At 45.2% G+C, this 17,406-nt stretch overlaps 2 protein-coding genes and 1 pseudogene across 3 annotated transcripts in view; 2 read left to right on the forward strand and 1 right to left on the reverse strand.

Annotated features, from left to right (window-relative positions):
• LOC136537036 (uncharacterized) overlaps positions 1-8,663 on the forward strand; it is a 34,678-nt gene extending 26,015 nt beyond the window's left edge. The window contains exons 2-3 of the mRNA XM_066529136.1: positions 5,992-6,507; positions 7,415-8,663. Coding sequence (XP_066385233.1) covers positions 5,992-6,507; positions 7,415-7,439 — 541 coding nt within the window. The 3' untranslated portion in view covers positions 7,440-8,663. The remainder of the gene's footprint in view (positions 1-5,991; positions 6,508-7,414) is intronic.
• A 1,378-nt stretch (positions 8,664-10,041) lies between these two features.
• On the forward strand, positions 10,042-11,454 carry LOC136537037 (acyl-[acyl-carrier-protein] desaturase 4, chloroplastic-like; annotated as a pseudogene).
• A 2,060-nt stretch (positions 11,455-13,514) lies between these two features.
• LOC136539613 (F-box protein At5g39250-like) lies at positions 13,515-16,219 on the reverse strand. 2 transcript variants are annotated; one of them, XM_066531571.1, is made up of 4 exons: positions 16,047-16,219; positions 15,844-15,901; positions 15,570-15,662; positions 13,515-14,460 (listed from the first exon to the last, which is right to left on the reverse strand). In XM_066531571.1, the coding sequence occupies exon 4, from the start codon at positions 14,401-14,403 to the stop codon at positions 13,651-13,653; it is 753 nt and encodes a 250-aa protein (XP_066387668.1). In that variant the 5' UTR covers positions 14,404-14,460; positions 15,570-15,662; positions 15,844-15,901; positions 16,047-16,219; the 3' UTR covers positions 13,515-13,650. The 2 variants fall into 2 exon arrangements, with proteins under 2 accessions (XP_066387668.1, XP_066387667.1); XM_066531570.1 differs by lacking the exon at positions 15,570-15,662.
• Between the last annotated feature and the right edge of the window lie 1,187 nt (positions 16,220-17,406).

Below are 17,406 nucleotides of genomic sequence, written 5' to 3' on the forward strand. Positions count from 1 at the left end.
TGGCCTTGTTTAGTTGGACGAAATTTGGGAATTTGGCTACTGTAGCATTTTCGTTTTTATTTGACAATTAGTATTCAATCATGGACTAATTAGGCTCAAAACGTTTGTCTCGCGATTTTCAACCAAACTGTGCAATTAGTTTTTTTTCGTCTACATTTAATGCTCCATGCACGTATCGCAAGATTCGATGTGATGGCTACTGTAGCACTTTTTGGGAAAACTTTTTGGAACTAAACAAGGCCTATGTAGTTGGATTTTGTCTATTTGGAATCATCAAATCTCAATCAACATTTGAAAATTTAACTACACGGCATAAGGTATCTTGCATGTGACGCTATTATATATACAGTAATATGTATAACAAACTAACAATAAAGTAGCGGCAGCCCCAGTTCTACGTCGTGTACACTGCAGAGAGCGATTTGCCCGATTCCCGAGCTCGATCTGATGTACTAGAAGACCCTTGCTATAAATATGTCGTGTCGTTACGAAGGGAGGCATTGCAACAACTGCAAAAGCATCGGTCAACTGTTCATCATTTATTGACAATAATGTATGTAGGCCGTAATCATAAAAGTAATTCGCAAAAGTTTAAAAGATCGAGATATATAGCAGAGATGAATTCAACGAAAATATATGACAACTCTAATACGTATATTCGTTGTGTCAAATGGCGCAAACCTCTACCTTGGATCACATTTGCTTCTTGCATCTTGGATGTGTTTCTCTCCTCGATCTTTACCTTGCTTGTTTTTTTTTATGATAAAAGGACCACTAGTACTTATACTCTTTATATATTCTAGCAATCAATAACATATAGTTAGACCTCCTGTAGACATAGCATATAGTAATTATTTTCATTAATTACGTGACCCATGTTCCATGGTGTTTGGTACAGCTTCTCCTGAGGGCTCCTCCGGAGGAGTCAGAGCCGTTTTGGAGGAGCCACAGTTTAGGATTTAGGGTTTAGCCCTTCACCACCTCTAAAGCAAAACACCTCTTCATTAGCGTCAAGACAAACACATCCAGTAAACGTCCTTCAGGCTTGGTCTTCAAACCGCCGAGTTCACCATCACCTCGCCCTCATCAGTCCTTCTTGCAGCTTCCTGATCATCCAGGTCCTCCATCTTCAGCTTGTCCAACCGGTTTCAGAAGCTTCATCCACTGTGACAGAAAACCCCATCACCATGTGAGCAATGGCCTTAGGGGATTTAATTAAAAACCCAATTGTTCCCAGTCTTCCAAAGACTCCAGGAAACACTAGCCAAGATGAAAAAAGTAGCAATATAAGTGGAGATGAATTAATGCGAAAGGCTGACTTCCCTGCTGCTCTCCTACTGAATGTCGTCTTCCCGGCCGTCCATGCATGTTTGTCTCGCCATGATCAGGTAGATACTACATCACAGGTAGACGATGCACGTATTGATGGCTGCTAGCTGTCGCCGGGATCCGATCCGCCAGCTAGCTATAGCGCGGCGCGCGCCAACACCGGCGGCGGCGAAGCGAGCAAGCTAGCTAGTACTGTATACTAGCACGACGGCGGCGAAGAAGAAAGAAGCAACGCCAGCACTACGGCCGGGGAGCCCCAATGGCCAACGGCCAAGGACCGTAAACTTCACTCATGAAGCAGCGCGCCTTGAAATCGACGACACTGGAATATTTGTCGTTTTCAGACAACTAGTATTAATTTATACAGCAGAGCCACGTGACAGCTTTACTGTTCAATATAAAATGCATGGCACTGTATATACTACACGTAGTACACAAGTGCGACAAAGGCCATGATGCATTGATCATGCGCACGCTTGGTGTCACTGCTGCAACGGGATCTTTGCCGAGTGTTAAAAATCGAGTACTCGACAAAGACCTTCTTTGTTGAGTGCCACACTCGGCAAAGAATTACACTTGATAAAAAGTTTTTTGTCGAGTGCCGAACACTCGGCAAAAAAGCTCTCAACAAAGGACTTTTTTACCGAGTGTCAGGCTCTCGGCAAAAATGCGGCACTCGGCATAGGCTGCCCCGCGTAACGGTGTTCGGCCACGTCCTTCTTTACCGAGTGCCTGCTGTTAGGCACTCGGCAAAGAAGGTTTTTAAAAAAAAAAAATCTTTACCGAGTGTCCCAGATCTGGCACTCGGCAAAGAAGAGTTTTTTAAAAAAAATATTCTTTACCGAGTGTCTCAGATCTGGCACTCGACAAAGATTTTTTTTGAAAAATACTTTGCCGAGTGCCCATGTAAAGGCACTCGGCAAAGAGGAATTTTTTTAAAAAAATTCAAAACCCTCTTTGCCGAGCGCCTTATTCTTGGCACTCGGCAAAGACCCCCTTTGCCGAGTGTCATGCCCCGGCACTCGGCAAAGTATTTTTTTTTTGGCCTTTAAATTTTTTGTACAGTCCTTTTAAAGTACCAGGAACTCCTCGTTAGAATTTGGAGATTTTTGTGGCTTTTTGATATATTTAGTTACTTTATTTTGTCTACTTGAATTTTTTCAAAAAATAGAAATTTGAACTGCACGTGGTACGAATAATGAAATTTAATGATTCAAAAAATGATAGTCATGTTACTGAGTGTAGTGTGAGACCGTATCCAGGAACGTGTAACACCTCGGGTGTTTTAAATACTAAAACCTGCCATGTCATCATATGCATTGCAATGCATTTGGCCTTAGCGAAAACTTTGATATGCATACACTAAAACAAGCTTATCTTTATGTGGTATGTGTTGAATTGTATTGTTTAAATCAAGTTCAAAGTTTTGTTTGGATTTGAATTTTTAAGAAAACCCTGATTTTCGGTATTTAAATCCTACCCTGAAAACCCATTTCAAAATCGAAGTGCATTTTGGGGTTGAGCCTTAAAGCAAAAGTGTAGAGCTTGTCAAGTTATACAAAGTTTGTTTTTGAAATTTTCAAAGTTGTTATGAAAAATTTGAAGTAATTTGAAAAGACGAAATTCTTTAAATGTCCCCTATTTGAATTAAAAATTTTCATTTAAAAATGTAGACCGAATTAGGGGGTGGTTATAAAAGCAAAGTTGTAGAACTTTGGATTTTGAACAACTTTTATTTTTAGAGATTTTTGAGTTGTTACATAAATTTGGGAGTAATTTGAGTTTTAAATCGGATGGCAATTCTGTAAATTTGGTGAACAGTGCTCGCCGCTTAAGCTACACCGCCGGTGACCTTCTGCTTGGTTCCAGACGTGCCCGTGGCCGGCCTTGGCTTCGCGCTGGCATGGAGAAGGCCCTACCTGGCTTCTCTTTGCTTCTTGGCCGCCTTTAAAGCCCTGGTGCCGTCGCCGTTCGTCTCCTTTCTATTCCTCTGTTTTTTCCCATCACCACCGCTCAACTCCGGTGAGCCCGCGCGCGTCGCAGTAGTGCTTCACCGTCGCAGCCAAGCCTGCCCCAGCTTCGTATTCTCCTTGTGAACCCAGTCCTCTAGCCGTTGTTGCCTAATTGCGCCAGGAAACGCCGCTCGTCTTCTTTCTTCTTCACGGCCGGTAGCGCCATTGTGGTGTGTGCGTCGCCGTGGCCAGCGTGCTACGGTCTGCCTCTGACCTTGTAAAGCCTTGCTTCAGCTTCGTCTCGATGCCGTGGTGCTTAATACCTTGTTGCTTGATCGTTTTGTCCACTGCAATCGCCGGAACACCGCCACCGACGACGTTTTGCTCCACAGTGTTTGCTCAGATCGTCGAACCATCTTGTTGTTGCTCCTTCGGCTCGGTCTTTGACTCCAACGCATTCGGGGTGAGCTACTGGTGCTTCCTAGACCCTTTTTTTAACTGCTACCGGTCTCTTGTCATCGGCGTAGCGCCGCCATGCAGTCGTGTCCGCCATGGCCGGCATTAGGCTTGAATCGTGTTGTAATTGAGTTAGCTAGTGTCTCCAATCGATGCGCCGTGTTGTTGTGATCGTGTTGGTGACTTCGCTGTCGCCGGTGACCTCGCCGTCGGCGAGATTTCACTGGTCAGAGCCGTCGCCGCCGCGGTCAACGTGGGAGGTAGGAGATGACAGGTGGGGTCGCGTGTCAGTGACCGTGAGTTCAAAATAAATTTTCTGTTTTTCAGATTTGAATGAATAGTATGAGTTTTTGCTATTTTTGTGTAGATTTATTTAGAGCTCCAAAAATTATGAAAAATCTTTGTATGACTTCTCTGTGATGTATATTATTTAGGAAAAATATGAAATGTTGATTTTTGGTACTTTTTGAATGTAATAAAAATTACTCAATTAATTAATAAATGAGTTTTCATGATTTTTCTAGGCTTATTTCTTTATCCAAAAATTATGAAACTTGTTTTACCACTTAGTTATCATGAGATGAACATTTACAAAAATTTTGAGGTAAATTGGAACAAGTTGATTTATTTCATAATTTGTAATTAAATAATTAATTCATAAAAGTAAATAGTAACCTTTAATGATTTAGATTTTGATTGAATTTTGGATTGAGTGATGACCTTGGGTCATTAGTTGGTAATGATCCTTGGCAATGGAAGTTAGTGTTACAAAAAAAGGGGTTTAGTTAGTTTGACTTGTAACTATACCACGAAGGAAAGTTGTATTCGAGTTGTTAATTTTGCATCCATCATCAAGCATCATGTTTCGTATCCCGCATCATGTTTTAGACCTTGCTGCATGACTATTGTTCATGCCAATGACGATAAGTGAATGTGTGATCCGTGGGCAGAATGCTTATTTTGTGTGTTTGTATTATGATACTAATACCACTCCACTACTACTATGGTTTGTAATAATTATCGAACTTAGTTTGTAAGGTTTGTAAATTAAGTTATCGTAAGACTTTTGCTATTTTACTCTGATGTAGTTATTTGAATAAATGTTGTATTACTGCAATGACCCTGTAATGTGATCCTGCTTGGAAATCATGGATGATTCGGGGTTCCCCGAGGACACCTGACAGACTTCTTAAGTTACCAGGAACATATGCATAGTTATCAAAAGTCGTTGGACAGTGACAAGTGCATGTGAGTCCTATAATTTAGAAGGTTCTGCCACAGAACGGACCCGAAATTTTGGACATCTTGTTCACAAAACATGACCGTGAACTTATGTGCGAAGTGTTTTTAAATTTTATAAAAAGCAAACGAAGTTCGAAAATCATGAAACTTGTTGAGATGTCGTGATATCGTATGTGGATATTATGATAAAAATTTCAGAAGATTTCGTGCACGTTGTCACGTACGATGCTTGCAAACCGAAGAATATCCGAAGAAGTTTCATGATTTTGTGAAGAGGCCGACCAAGTGGTAAGCATCGTACATGACAAACTTGCGCGAAACCTCCTCAATTTTTTTATCACAGCCTCCACATATGATATCATGACATCTCGACAAGTTTCAAGATTTTCGGTCTTCGTTTGCTTTTTATAGAATTTAAAAACAACTCGACCGCAAGTTCGTGGTCATGTTTCGTGAACAAGATGTTCGAAATTGGTGGTCTGTTCCTGGATACGGCCTCACATTATACTAAATAACATGAATATCATTTTCCCATTCATTTTTTTTCATTATTCGAATGACTAGCGGTTATAATTTGAATTATACAAGAAAATTCAATTAAATGAAATAAATTAAAGAAATATAGAAAAAGTCCAAGAAATGTGCCACATTGGAACATGGAGTACCAGATATTGTATGAGGACTAAAAAAAGTTTAGGGGTAGGAAGAAAAAAATAAAAACAGTTTGCCGAGTGTCTGCGTTTGACGCTCGGCAAAGGAGCCTCTTTGTCGAGTGCCAGGATGGCTGGCACTCGACAAAGAATTTTAATTTTTTTTAAAAAAACCTCTCTTTCCCAAGTGTCAGCCGTCCTGACACTCGGCAAAGAATTAAAAAAATAAAAATACTTTGCCGAGTGCTAGATCAGAGTCACTCGGCAAAAAAATTTAAAAAAATTAAAAAAAATACTTTGCCGAGTGTCAGATTGGAGGCACTCGACAAAGAATTTTTTTGTGCTATCTTGCCGGGAAACAGCCCTTTGGGCCATTTCTCCCCCGCCACTACTGTCCTGACCGTGAAGGACACGCGCACACAGCTCCAGCTCGGGCACGACGCCGCCGTGCCACCGCCGGCGCCCATCGCCGCCACAGCAGCAGCAGCCACGGCTTCCCCCGGGGCGGCGTCGGGCATTGCCGCCACAGCAGCAGCTGCCGCGCCTTCCCCCGCGGCGGCCCCGCGCGGGGCGCCGAGCCGGGCGGAGTGCTCTGTCCACCTCAAGCTCGGCGTGCTCGGCGAGTTCGGGGCTGCGGACGGGACGAAGGAGCCTGCGGCGGCGGCGGCGCCGTCCGTGAGCTCGATGAAGCGCCCGCGCTCGGGTCCCGGTGGCGCCGCCGGGGCGCAGTGCCCGTCGTGCGCGGTGGACAGCTGCAAGGCCGACCTCAGCAAGTGCCGCGACTACCACCGCCGCCACAAGGTCTGCGAGGCGCACTCCAAGACGCCCGTCGTCGTCGTCCCCGGCCGCGAGATGCGCTTCTGCCAGCAGTGCAGCAGGTATATACGTACAACAATTCCTCAGCCCAAAGCAATCCCATCCCTTGTTCTTTGCTTCAGATTCTCGCCAATTTGTCACCAACAGTCACAGATATGATGAACTTGAGCTTAGCAATTACTAGCATACACCTGCCTGAGTGGGCTGTCTTGCTTCAAGGATGCACAGCTTTACCTTTCCCCGCTCCACTTTTTCAGCCTTTTCATATGAACGTACTTTTCCCTGTTTCCCTTTAGCATGTCAACAAGTATTACCAGAATTAACACCGCCTCTTTTTCTACTTGTGCATACCAACTTTCTAACCCATCAGTGAGAATCATTATCCGGCAAAAGCCAGGACGCACTTCATCTTCATGTGCTAGAGGATCATCTTTTCTTGTGGCGCTTCTTCACCTGACCCCTGTATAGCTTTCGTCGTCTTGGGTTACGTTTAAAAGTGAACAATGAATTGGAATTCGAATCCGTCATCAAATTGATGCTTCTCTGCTTTACTACAAAACAGAGAGGACACATTTTGAATCAAGCAGAGACCAGAAGCTGGTCTTTCCGATAGAATTCTTTAAGGAGTATAGTCACTTTAATCAGGATCTGTGCATTTTTTGCTTTGAGAAGAACTCCTCTCAAATCATTAAGCCCCATCTTTGACGTTTTTGCATATGTACTTCTTTTGAAAACCTTTCCTTGCTAAACAAATAATGAGATCCGTATGATTCTTGCATTTTTGTCATGTATTCTTTCGCGCAACAGTATTTATGTAACCAGTCAGTGTGTCTAGCTAGCATTATCCCTAGATTGATCACTGCCGCTACTATTTGCTTGTGCAAAGTTATTTGGGAAGGCAACCCCATTTTTTTCTACTTTGTTGCAGTTTGACGCCTGAATTCTCTTCGGTATAAACTGTTTGAACAGAGCAGTGCCAACCAAAGCATGGTGAAGTAGATGTATCTTTGTCGTTTTCATCAGTTCATCGTTAAAGTAAGTGTCATGTTTTTTCGCTCATCTTTTTATTATATTACAAGCAGTTAGGCTGTCAAGGGAACTGTGTTGGGACTGGCTTATAACAAACAATAATCTGGCCAAGGGTACAAAGAACAACAGACACTATGTTTCAGAAATATTCCTTTTAGTTAGCTAAGAATTTTACCATGTTTGTTGCTGCCATGAAGTGTTACTTGCTGTTTTACCTTTCCAAACAATTAAATTATGTTACTTTGGATGAGATATATATGTGATCGATGAGATATATATGTGATATATGTTTGTATGAATTTATTTCATAGCTCTCATCTAGATAATCTAAATGCATGTTTGGAATCCGAATTAGAGACGAAAACGTCTATATCCATGAAACTCGCACTACTCCAAATCCATGGATCGTTGTCAAGTCCAAACCCGACATCCACTATCGGAATCGGACCCTAATTAGCAGCGATTTGGACTTCCCTGTTGTCGTCGATCCCCAGACCCGGCGGTGATAGAAAGATATCACTGCTCGCCCGGGTCAAGGATACATCTATAGTGATGGGATGAGGGGTCACTGCGGGTGAAGCCTCATACCCAGCAATGAGAATATGATACTCGCTGCCGAGTCAATGGCTTCGTTTACAAATTTTGTTGGTATGTGTTATTATTATTACATTAATAGAGGTTACAACATAATGCTTTCTCTTTGACATTTTTAATGCATCACATATATGGCCTTGGCGTCCCTGATCTTCGGATTATTGGGTTTGCCCTCCGTCTACGTTGGGAATGGATGAAGCGAACGAGCGCGACATCAACTTGGTGCAGTCTTCCGTCGAGACCGGGAGAAGGAGGTCCGGGCAATGTTTCAGACTTCTATGTTTGTCACTTTTGGAGATGGTTCCTCGAGACGAGATTCTGGACTGATTCCTGGCTCCCTGATGGCCCGATAATCTCCTTTCACTTAGTGCTATCACTTAGTGCTACCACATCTATTGATCTATATATTTTCCTCCTGCAAAGCTTGTAATTGGACGTATATGAAGTCCGGCACAAAGTATCCATGCGTCCAGATAGATAAATATAAGTAGTGTTTTGACCTGCGTAGCTAATCATAAGCTGGGATGGTCTCACATGTGCGCCAGCATGGTTAACAGAAGATATATATATATACTGTAGATATGTAATGCCGGCCGCTGCATGCATAGTGTACGCGCAGACCATCCTGCACATTTAATAGCCACCTCTATCGTGCCAGCACCAGCATCATCCTCTTTCCTCCCTATATCCTAGTGGGAAGATTTAATCTGTGTGTATATATATATATATATATATATATATATATATATATATATATATATATATATATATATATATATATATATATATGAACGTCGAGCTACTTTCTAATCATGAAACAGTATTTTTTTTCACAATATTTTAGCATAAGCATTAACATAAGCTAAATTTCAGCATATACTATGGCCTATGGGGCCATTGGTAAAACAGCTTCCGGAGACGTTTTTGCGCTTCTCCAACCAAACGGGGCAAAACAGCTCCACTTGGAGCTCAGAGTCACAGAATATGCATCGAGAGAAGAGGAAAGAGAGGGTGGAAGCTGAAAAAACATAGCTTCCACCGGCTCCGTTTGCTCTCGTGGGCCAGCGCAGGGCGACAAGCGAATTTGCCCTCACTGGGCTGTGCGGGCGCCGCCGAGCGTGGGGTCACCAAGGACCGACCGACCGAGTGCTCAGGGGGCAAGAGCCACGCTGCCGGGTGCGGGGACGCCACGCGGGGCCACCGGGGTCGCCGAGGGGCGCCGCCGTGCGAGCACTCGATCAGAAGCGAGCTGAGAGCCACACCGCCGGGCGCGGGAACGCCGGGGCCGTCGGGCACAAGGACGACAGGGGCACCGCGTGGGGCCGCCGGGCGTGGGCCACCGAAGTCTCCGAGGCCGCCGGGCGTGGGGGTGCAGGTCCTTCGGCGGCCCTACGTGAGCGTTTGGGAGATGCCGAGAGGATGAGAGAAGAAACTGAAGATGAGGAGAGGAGAAAAAATAAAGAAAGAGATAATATAGTCATTTTATCTTTTTCAATCTACCGTGAGGAGCCGTTTTACCAAACGTTTTATCACAACAGCTTCCTTCTCATAAGTGAAGTTGCTCTATAGAGGAGTCATAGCCGAGCTGTTTTCGTTGGAGTTGGAGCCCTACGAAACGACTAAACGAGCCCTACATGTGCATAGTATATATGGAGGGACCAACGCAGGCATCTTCGGGCAATATATCCATCACACTTTGCTAAAAAGCAGCAAGAGCTGGCAACAGTGGTGACGGTGAAGCTCGGCTCCTTGAGCTGGAACAACTACTCGAGCGGAGGAGGAGCACTCAGGCTTCTCTCCCCGGCACAACCCAGGTACTCCTATATAGGATCGGAGTATTGTTGCAACTGAAATTAAATTAGCTTGGTGGGCTACTGGTTAGGTTAACACGCAAACGAACTGAACGTACTGATCGATTTCTTGGCCGGGTGCATGCATGGCGCGGCGTCTGCTAGTGTGCACGCACTGCGTGCATGCTCATCATCCAGCTGCAGCAGAGGCGCCGTGTGGTAGGGAGATGGAGCGCGGCCGCCTCATCAGCCACCTCGGCTCCGGTCGACAGCAGCTCGGAGTTGGAGTGGCCGCCGGTGCCGCGGGAGCAGGTGGAGGCCATCCGGTCGCTCAACGGGTGGGTGGCGGAGAACATGCTCCCCTTGCTCACGCCCGTGGAGTCCGCCTGGCAGCCGCACGACTACCTGCCGCGCTCCGCGGCGGCCGGCTCGGAGGAGCTGGCCGAGCTGCGGGCCGCCTCGGCGTGCCTTCCCGACGACGTGCTCGTGTGCCTGGTGGGCAACATGGTGACGGAGGAGGCGCTGCCCACGTACCAGAGCATGTTCAACCGCACCGAGGGCGTCGGCGACGACACGGGCGCCAGCACCCTCCCCTGGGCGCGCTGGCTGCGCGGCTGGACCGCCGAGGAGAACCGCCACGGCGACCTCCTCAACCGCTACCTCTACCTCACCGGCCGCGTCGACATGCGCCAGGTGGAGGTCACCAACTCACCATCCACCACCTCCTCCGCAACGGCATGGTACGTACGTACGTGCGTGCGTGCGCGAGCATGTTCAAAAACTGATATGATATCAGCTGTGATTGACTGATGATTAATAACCACGCATTCAAAAAATTAAAGGAAATGCTGATGCCCAAGAGCCCCTACCACAGCCTCATCTACGCCTCGTTCCAGGTGCGCGCCACCTTTATCTCAAACGGCCACACGGCGAGGCTCGCGGTGAAGCACGGCGACCGCACGCGCTGTCCAAGATCTGCGGCGTGGTGGCCGCCGACGAGAGGCGGCACGAGGCCGCGTACACCAGGGCGAGCGCCGAGCTCTTCTCGACGTGGACCCGGACGGCATGGTGCGCGCGCTGGCCTACGTCATGCTCGGGAAGGTCACCATGCCGGGCCTGCTCATGTCGGACGGCCTCGGCGACGGCGACGGCGGCGGCGACAGCCTGTTCGCGCGGTTCTCCGCGGTGGCGCAGCGCGACGGCGTGTACATGGCGAGCGACTACGGCGACATGGTGGAGCACTTCGTGCGGCGGTGGCGAGTGGCGGACCTCGGGGGCCTGTCCGGCGAGGGCCGCCGCGCGCAGGAGTACGTGTGCGGGCTGGCGCCCAAGATCCGGCGGATGGAGGAGCTGGCGCACCGGAGGGCGGCCCGCGGGGAGCCCGGCATGGCCCGGTTCAGCTGGATCTTCAACAGGAGCGTCGTGGTGGGCTGAGCCTTTCCTCAGGGAATAACCTCAGGCGCTTCGTGGGCCGTGTGTTGTATCCATGCTTGCTGCTTTCTTTTACCGATTGAGTATTGCTTGCATGAAGGTCATATAGACCGCTGTATCTACTCTGCTGTGTTGCCGTCTACTTCCTCAGTTTGAAAATGCAAGTATTTTTCCTTACTATGTGAAACTACTCTGACTTCCTTCAAATTGAAAGAGTAGAAAAAATAGAAGAGGAGAAAGAGAGGTGAATGTGCCAGCTGGCCTCCTGTCCATTGGTGGGAGCATCCATGTACAAACTCTTTTGACACCCTAGGACGCCGCTAAAACGTGTTGTATTAGACTTTTTATCTGCTTTAATATAAAGATGCGCAAAACTTTTGCGTGATCAAGAAAAAAAAAAGGAACAGGGAGTACTTTAATATTCTTCCTTACTCCTATATGAAATGGTTGGAGAAGTTAACAACGAGCAAAGACAATTACGTTTTCTTGTAGACCGTGCCATAGCATGCTCGTAATTGTAAGATCATTTTCTTTTCCAAGAAATAGCCAAATAGGAGAGGAAGGACCCTACTGATCTATTTTTATTTAAAAAAAAGTAGTACTGCCAAAAATTACGTGTATGGTACATACAAAGAGAAAGAAAAAAGGAGCTGGACAAAAAAAAGGTCATCCTGACATCCTTCAATCTTAATCAAACCCAGCCTGATCTCTTTTGCAAGTTCCGTTCAGAGAAACGCCCGTGGGTACAGTTATAGCGAGGTGAAGCCGACAAGAAGTGCATTCTCCAAGTTTGTCCAAGTGCTAAAGATGACGGCGATGCATTTTTTTTCTTCCTTTGGATGGCCAATGCTAGAATTGAGTTTTGAATGGCATTTATTTGTTGCTTCATAAGTTTGTAGTAAGTGATCTTATTCTCTTAGTCATAAGAGATGAAGTCGAATTCATTTTAATTATCTAAAAAAATCTATGTTTTCCCATATCCTCAAAAAAGTGAAGCTGCTTAGAGTGGATTTTTTTTCTTATAATAACTTAAGAGTGGGTTTGGGCTTGTCTTTATGATGTGTGATGTGCGGCCTAATTCTGGAACATCAACTCTATCCTATAATAGCTGGTAACCCCAGCACCCTGTTTTTGGTCTCCATGAAGCTGGAAGAAGCCTTCTGTCCAAAAAAAAAGGTCTAAAGAGTAAAACTTTCATTAGCAAACGAAGTATTCTGATGGTGAATCCAGAATCATATATCTTAATGACAATATTGACTTACTTGCTTCTATCTAGGCCGGTGATTGAATTTTCAAAACATTGACTTGTCGGAATTCCAAAACGACATATATTTTAAATTCGATGGAATATTTGAAAATATATAGCCCCAAACGGTTTAGAACTAAAAGACATTCCAGATGCCCTTTACATGAATTTTGATGGGAGCAGTCGAGCAGCACAGAAAATATCGGAAGCGTCTGTGGCAACATTATTTCTTCCTAAGGGCTTGTTTGTATGCTTATGTATCTATCTCAATGCATGTGTGTTATGGTGGGTTGTGTGTGAAACAATTAGCACAGAAATTTGAGGTGGATACATGAGTATCTAAACTAGCCCTAATTGTTTTAAATGGCATTTTCAGGATAGGAGTCGTTTTCCGTTTACCTATTTATTGACAAAAGAAGAGCATGGAAGTGGTGCATTCTGAACTCCTTGGCTGTCGCCATGACAAGACACGCGAGCCCTGACAGTGATCCTACACCTGCATTCTGTGTCTGTAGGTAAAGGAGATAACCCAAATAGGAGTATATTGTACTCAAATAGCATACCAAATAATTAGGGATAAGACCGTGATTCCACATCATCGTCAAAACAGATATAATCCATCTTTTTTCCATGAATAGAAACCTATATAATATCAGAAACCGAGGGTTCTGAGAAGGGCTATGTTCTTACTTCAGGCAACAGATAGCACTTTGTCGATATTTTTCTCAAATATTTTTAGTGAAATTTATCTTATATATAGCTGCCATTCTATTTTCAGACTTTACAAGAGTCTGACATAGGACACTGGATATAGTAAATTTCACATTTTTTTTCAGAGTCAACACACAAAACTTACAATGAACAACTGCATAATCTGTGAAATCATATGACATCGTAAAAGAAACTGGTCACTGAATGCTAGGTGAAGATGAGCAACAATTGCAGGAGAAAAAACCTACGAAATAACTGTTAGCACATGGAGTGGCAAGTGATATTTATTCCAGTTTTTCCAATAGATAATATAGTTCAGTAGCATACATGCTCCAGCAGGGAAAGGATAAAACAACCATGAACATGATTTACATGTGTCAAACCCCAAAGGGGGGAAAAAACTTCTATTTCCAATCAAGCATATCTAGAAGCCACAAGATTTCATTCTCCGACCTTGCCGCATCACAGAAATCTAGCTCAATACCAAATACCTCAATGACGTTTGCTCCTTTGTACAGGAAAAGCAATGACATCCATGCCCGAATGTCGGATATGAATGGGTGTCTGGGTGAAAACCTGAGATACTCATAAGCCAGAGCACGTGATGCATTACTGTCAATGTAATCAAATGTTGACTTATTTATGATGCAAGCCATCTTGTTCAAATCCTTGCGGTGGGCAAGAACAGATATAGTGATGGTTGGCCCCATGGGAATTGACAACTTGGGCTCCACTTCAAGCATCAGGATGCAGTCTTGGGAATTCAAATGTGCTGCAAGTATATCTGGAATGCCACGGGGAGCGCACCGTAGGCCTGCTCGGAGGGTGGAGCCTGAAACTGCTTGAGAAAAGATGAGTGATCCTTCAAGCCACATATCAATATAGAAAACAATATCCTCGAATGTGAGCCTTGGTACAGGAAGGTTCTGCATCTCCCGTGGTTTGGAGAAGGTTAAATACAGCTTTTTGTAGTTTGCGTCAGAAGGGGGCAGTTTGCAAATGGATGGCCACTTCCGTGAGCAAATGCATTTCCAGAAGTAATCATCCTTTGCGATTTCGCGCCATTGACGGCATACAAGCATGCAGAATACTAGATCTTTCCCGTCCAATAATGGGAAAACAGACTTAAGAACTTCATCAGGAAATCCACTTGCCATTGCTATCCAATAAATGAAGGAAACTGAATGTCCTCTACACCTCCAGGAGGCAAGATTCTGGGGATAGAAACAGAAAAAGCAATCAGACATGCCTCATTAAATTGTCACGGAGATGATTTCCCAAAAAAAAAATGCACGGAGATGACAAACAGGGAAAAACATAGAAATGGCACTTCAGCAGTGCATGGAACAGCGGTTGCTGCTTTATTATATGTAGTCCCGGTAAGAATAGCATCCAAATTCCATGAAAAACAAGAATTTAGAGATGTAAGGTCAACCAGAAGTAATGGTTAATCACAATGGAGTCTTCCAACTGTGGTGGGTGGGGTGACTGAGGGGGGGTTCAACTAGGGAATGCCTGATCCCCATCACCACAACTAGATGATAGGGACAGAGCACCAAATCAATATCCACTCGCACAATGGAGGCATGGAGTTAGAAGTTCAACATCAAGGAAAAACTTGAAGTTATTAATATTGTTGGGGAATCACTCTTTTTTTTTTTTGAAAACCTGGCAGGAGCACTGCCTCTCAATTAAGATAGAAATAGACGTTTATGTACAGAATGGCCAATGGCCTAAGAGCCTCAAAGGGCACACACTGAACACACTGTCTCCGCTAGGGGAGCACCGGCTTAGGTGGGGACTAACTGAAATTGTTATTGAACACCCTCCCATGTAGTTCGATGTCTTCTTTGGCTCTGGAGGCCACCTGCCTTGCGTCTATGAAGCTGTTCTGGAAGATCCTCCTATTCCTTTCTTTCCAAATGTTCCAGAACGTGTAGATTACCACCCAGTTGAAGTGTTGTCGCCTTTGCCTTGGGATTTTAGCAGCCGCTTGTTCCCACCAAGCACTGATATCAACTGGTTGGGTATGCGGGCGTATGAGATCGACAGCATAATGCTCCCAAGTTAAGATGAGGCCCCAAATTTCTTGAGCGAGGGGGCATGGGGAATCACTCTCAGTATCACAAAATTATGCCCTTTTATAGAGTAAATCAAATCTTCAAAAAATCACTTCATTTTCCCTTTTGGGTGTGTGGTTAATCAGCAGGTTTACTCTGAAGCACAGACCCTGCCGAAGAACCCAAGCTCTTCACAGTTTCACACATCTTGACCCCCATCAGTCATTAATTTCTAATAAATCATTATTTAGTAAGTATGGTACCTTTGAAAATAAAAAAGGGGAACGGTGCTTCAGAAAATGAGTATCATCATTCCCCTTAATTCCGTGTCTATGAATGTGGGTCCAGTGGCAAATCTGCAAACGACCCATGTTTCATGTTTCGAGTCCCATGTTTGTAATTTTCTCGAATTCATCAAACGAAACTATTGCATGGCGGGGAAAGAAAAGTTAACTAAAACAAGACTCAAGAGTAAAGCAAGGGATAGATTCACCAGTATGGTACAAATGTTGGATCCAGAATTTAGATTTAACTTACAGATGATCCTCTGTGTATGCAAAATATCCCAGTCTTCAGAGGCGGACCTAGTAAAGCACTGTACACCCAATAATTTGTGCAAAATAATCGAAGTTAGAGACATGTATTAGATCAGATCCGAATACAAATAGCCAAATAGCTTAAGTTAGGGTTCGGGTGCTCAGTTTCGCACAGCAGGAACGGAAAGAAAAGGGTGCGCATACCTGGTGGTGGTGGGTGCTCGTCGCCGGCGAAGGACGCGACGAAGGCTGGCGAAGGGACCGACAAAAATCCGGGCACCTAGGCGTAGGGCGTCGGCGTCGGCGGTCGCCCAGTAGCCGCACGAGAGAGAGCGCGCACGCCGGATGGACGGCTGAAGAAAAGACTGAAAGCTGCAGTAGGCGGTAGCTACACGGACCCTGCTCCGGCCGGCGTATATCATAAACTCTTTTACAAATAGATCCGATTAATTTATAATATTTTGTTAGCTTGATGTGACTATTTACTACTGTTCATTTATGACTAATATATGCTCCTGCGTTGGATCTGACCACGAATTTTTATCCACGTCTGGCTTAAACGAACGTATTAACAAATCTATAACTCTAATTACATAAACATAACAAAATTGGTTTACTATGCTTATCATCTTAGACTGAACCTCAATAATCAAACATGGACGCGAGACATGTGGATCTAGTCTTCGTTCAAAACCGGGTAGGACATGGACATATAAGCTTCGAGTGAAGGATGATTTGTATCGGACACAGACTCGTGTGGTTACAGCTGTGCAGGAGACATTTGGCTACCTAGATCCTGAGTATTACTATACATGCCAATTAACTAAAAATAGTGATTTTTATAGTTTTGGCATCATACTTGTTGAGCTCCTAACAAGGAAGAAGCCAATTTTCCTTGTTGGAAAATCAAGTTTCCAACCGGAGGGAAACGAAGGGCCTTCACCCTGCTCTGGGCGAAGGTATGAGAAACGGAAGATGGGTCCAAGCTCAATTAGAATTTTATAAATGCATTCACCAACCTCCCTTACTCAGGGTCTGGTTCCCCTTTGATAGGACACTGTTTGCTACCATCTACTTTTACATTTCTACCCCATAACAGCTAGAGTACATCCGAGGTATATATTCCTACAACAGTTACAACCACCAGGGTCAAGGTGGGCATACTCCTCTCGCACCGCCTTTTTCTTCATGGGCCTTAGCCGCAGGTTCTTAGGAGGCCCATATCCGGCCCAGAGTGACAGTGCAAGATGTTCTTCTTGTCGGCAGAGGCTGCCTGGCCGTTGCTCAGGCTCTCCCAGCCACCGCCGCATCCTCCCGAGCTTCTGGCGATCTTCGCCTCCGCGTGGGAGCCTTCGCTCGAGCGCGGCCTCCATGGCGAAGGGAACTATCTGTCTTCGCCTTCTCGTGGTAACCTTCACCGGACGCGGCCTCCATGGCGAAGGCATCTGCCTGTCTTCCCTGCAATACACTCATACATCTTGTCAGCGTCAGTTTCCCTTACTTGTTGTGAGCCTTGGCCTCCGCTGCTCGTAACCGCGTCCCAATAGTCCCCCCTTGAGGGCAT

Source organism: Miscanthus floridulus, chromosome 2 (assembly GCF_019320115.1).
Source record: "Miscanthus floridulus cultivar M001 chromosome 2, ASM1932011v1, whole genome shotgun sequence".
In the NCBI taxonomy this organism is placed as follows: Eukaryota; Viridiplantae; Streptophyta; class Magnoliopsida; order Poales; family Poaceae; genus Miscanthus; species Miscanthus floridulus.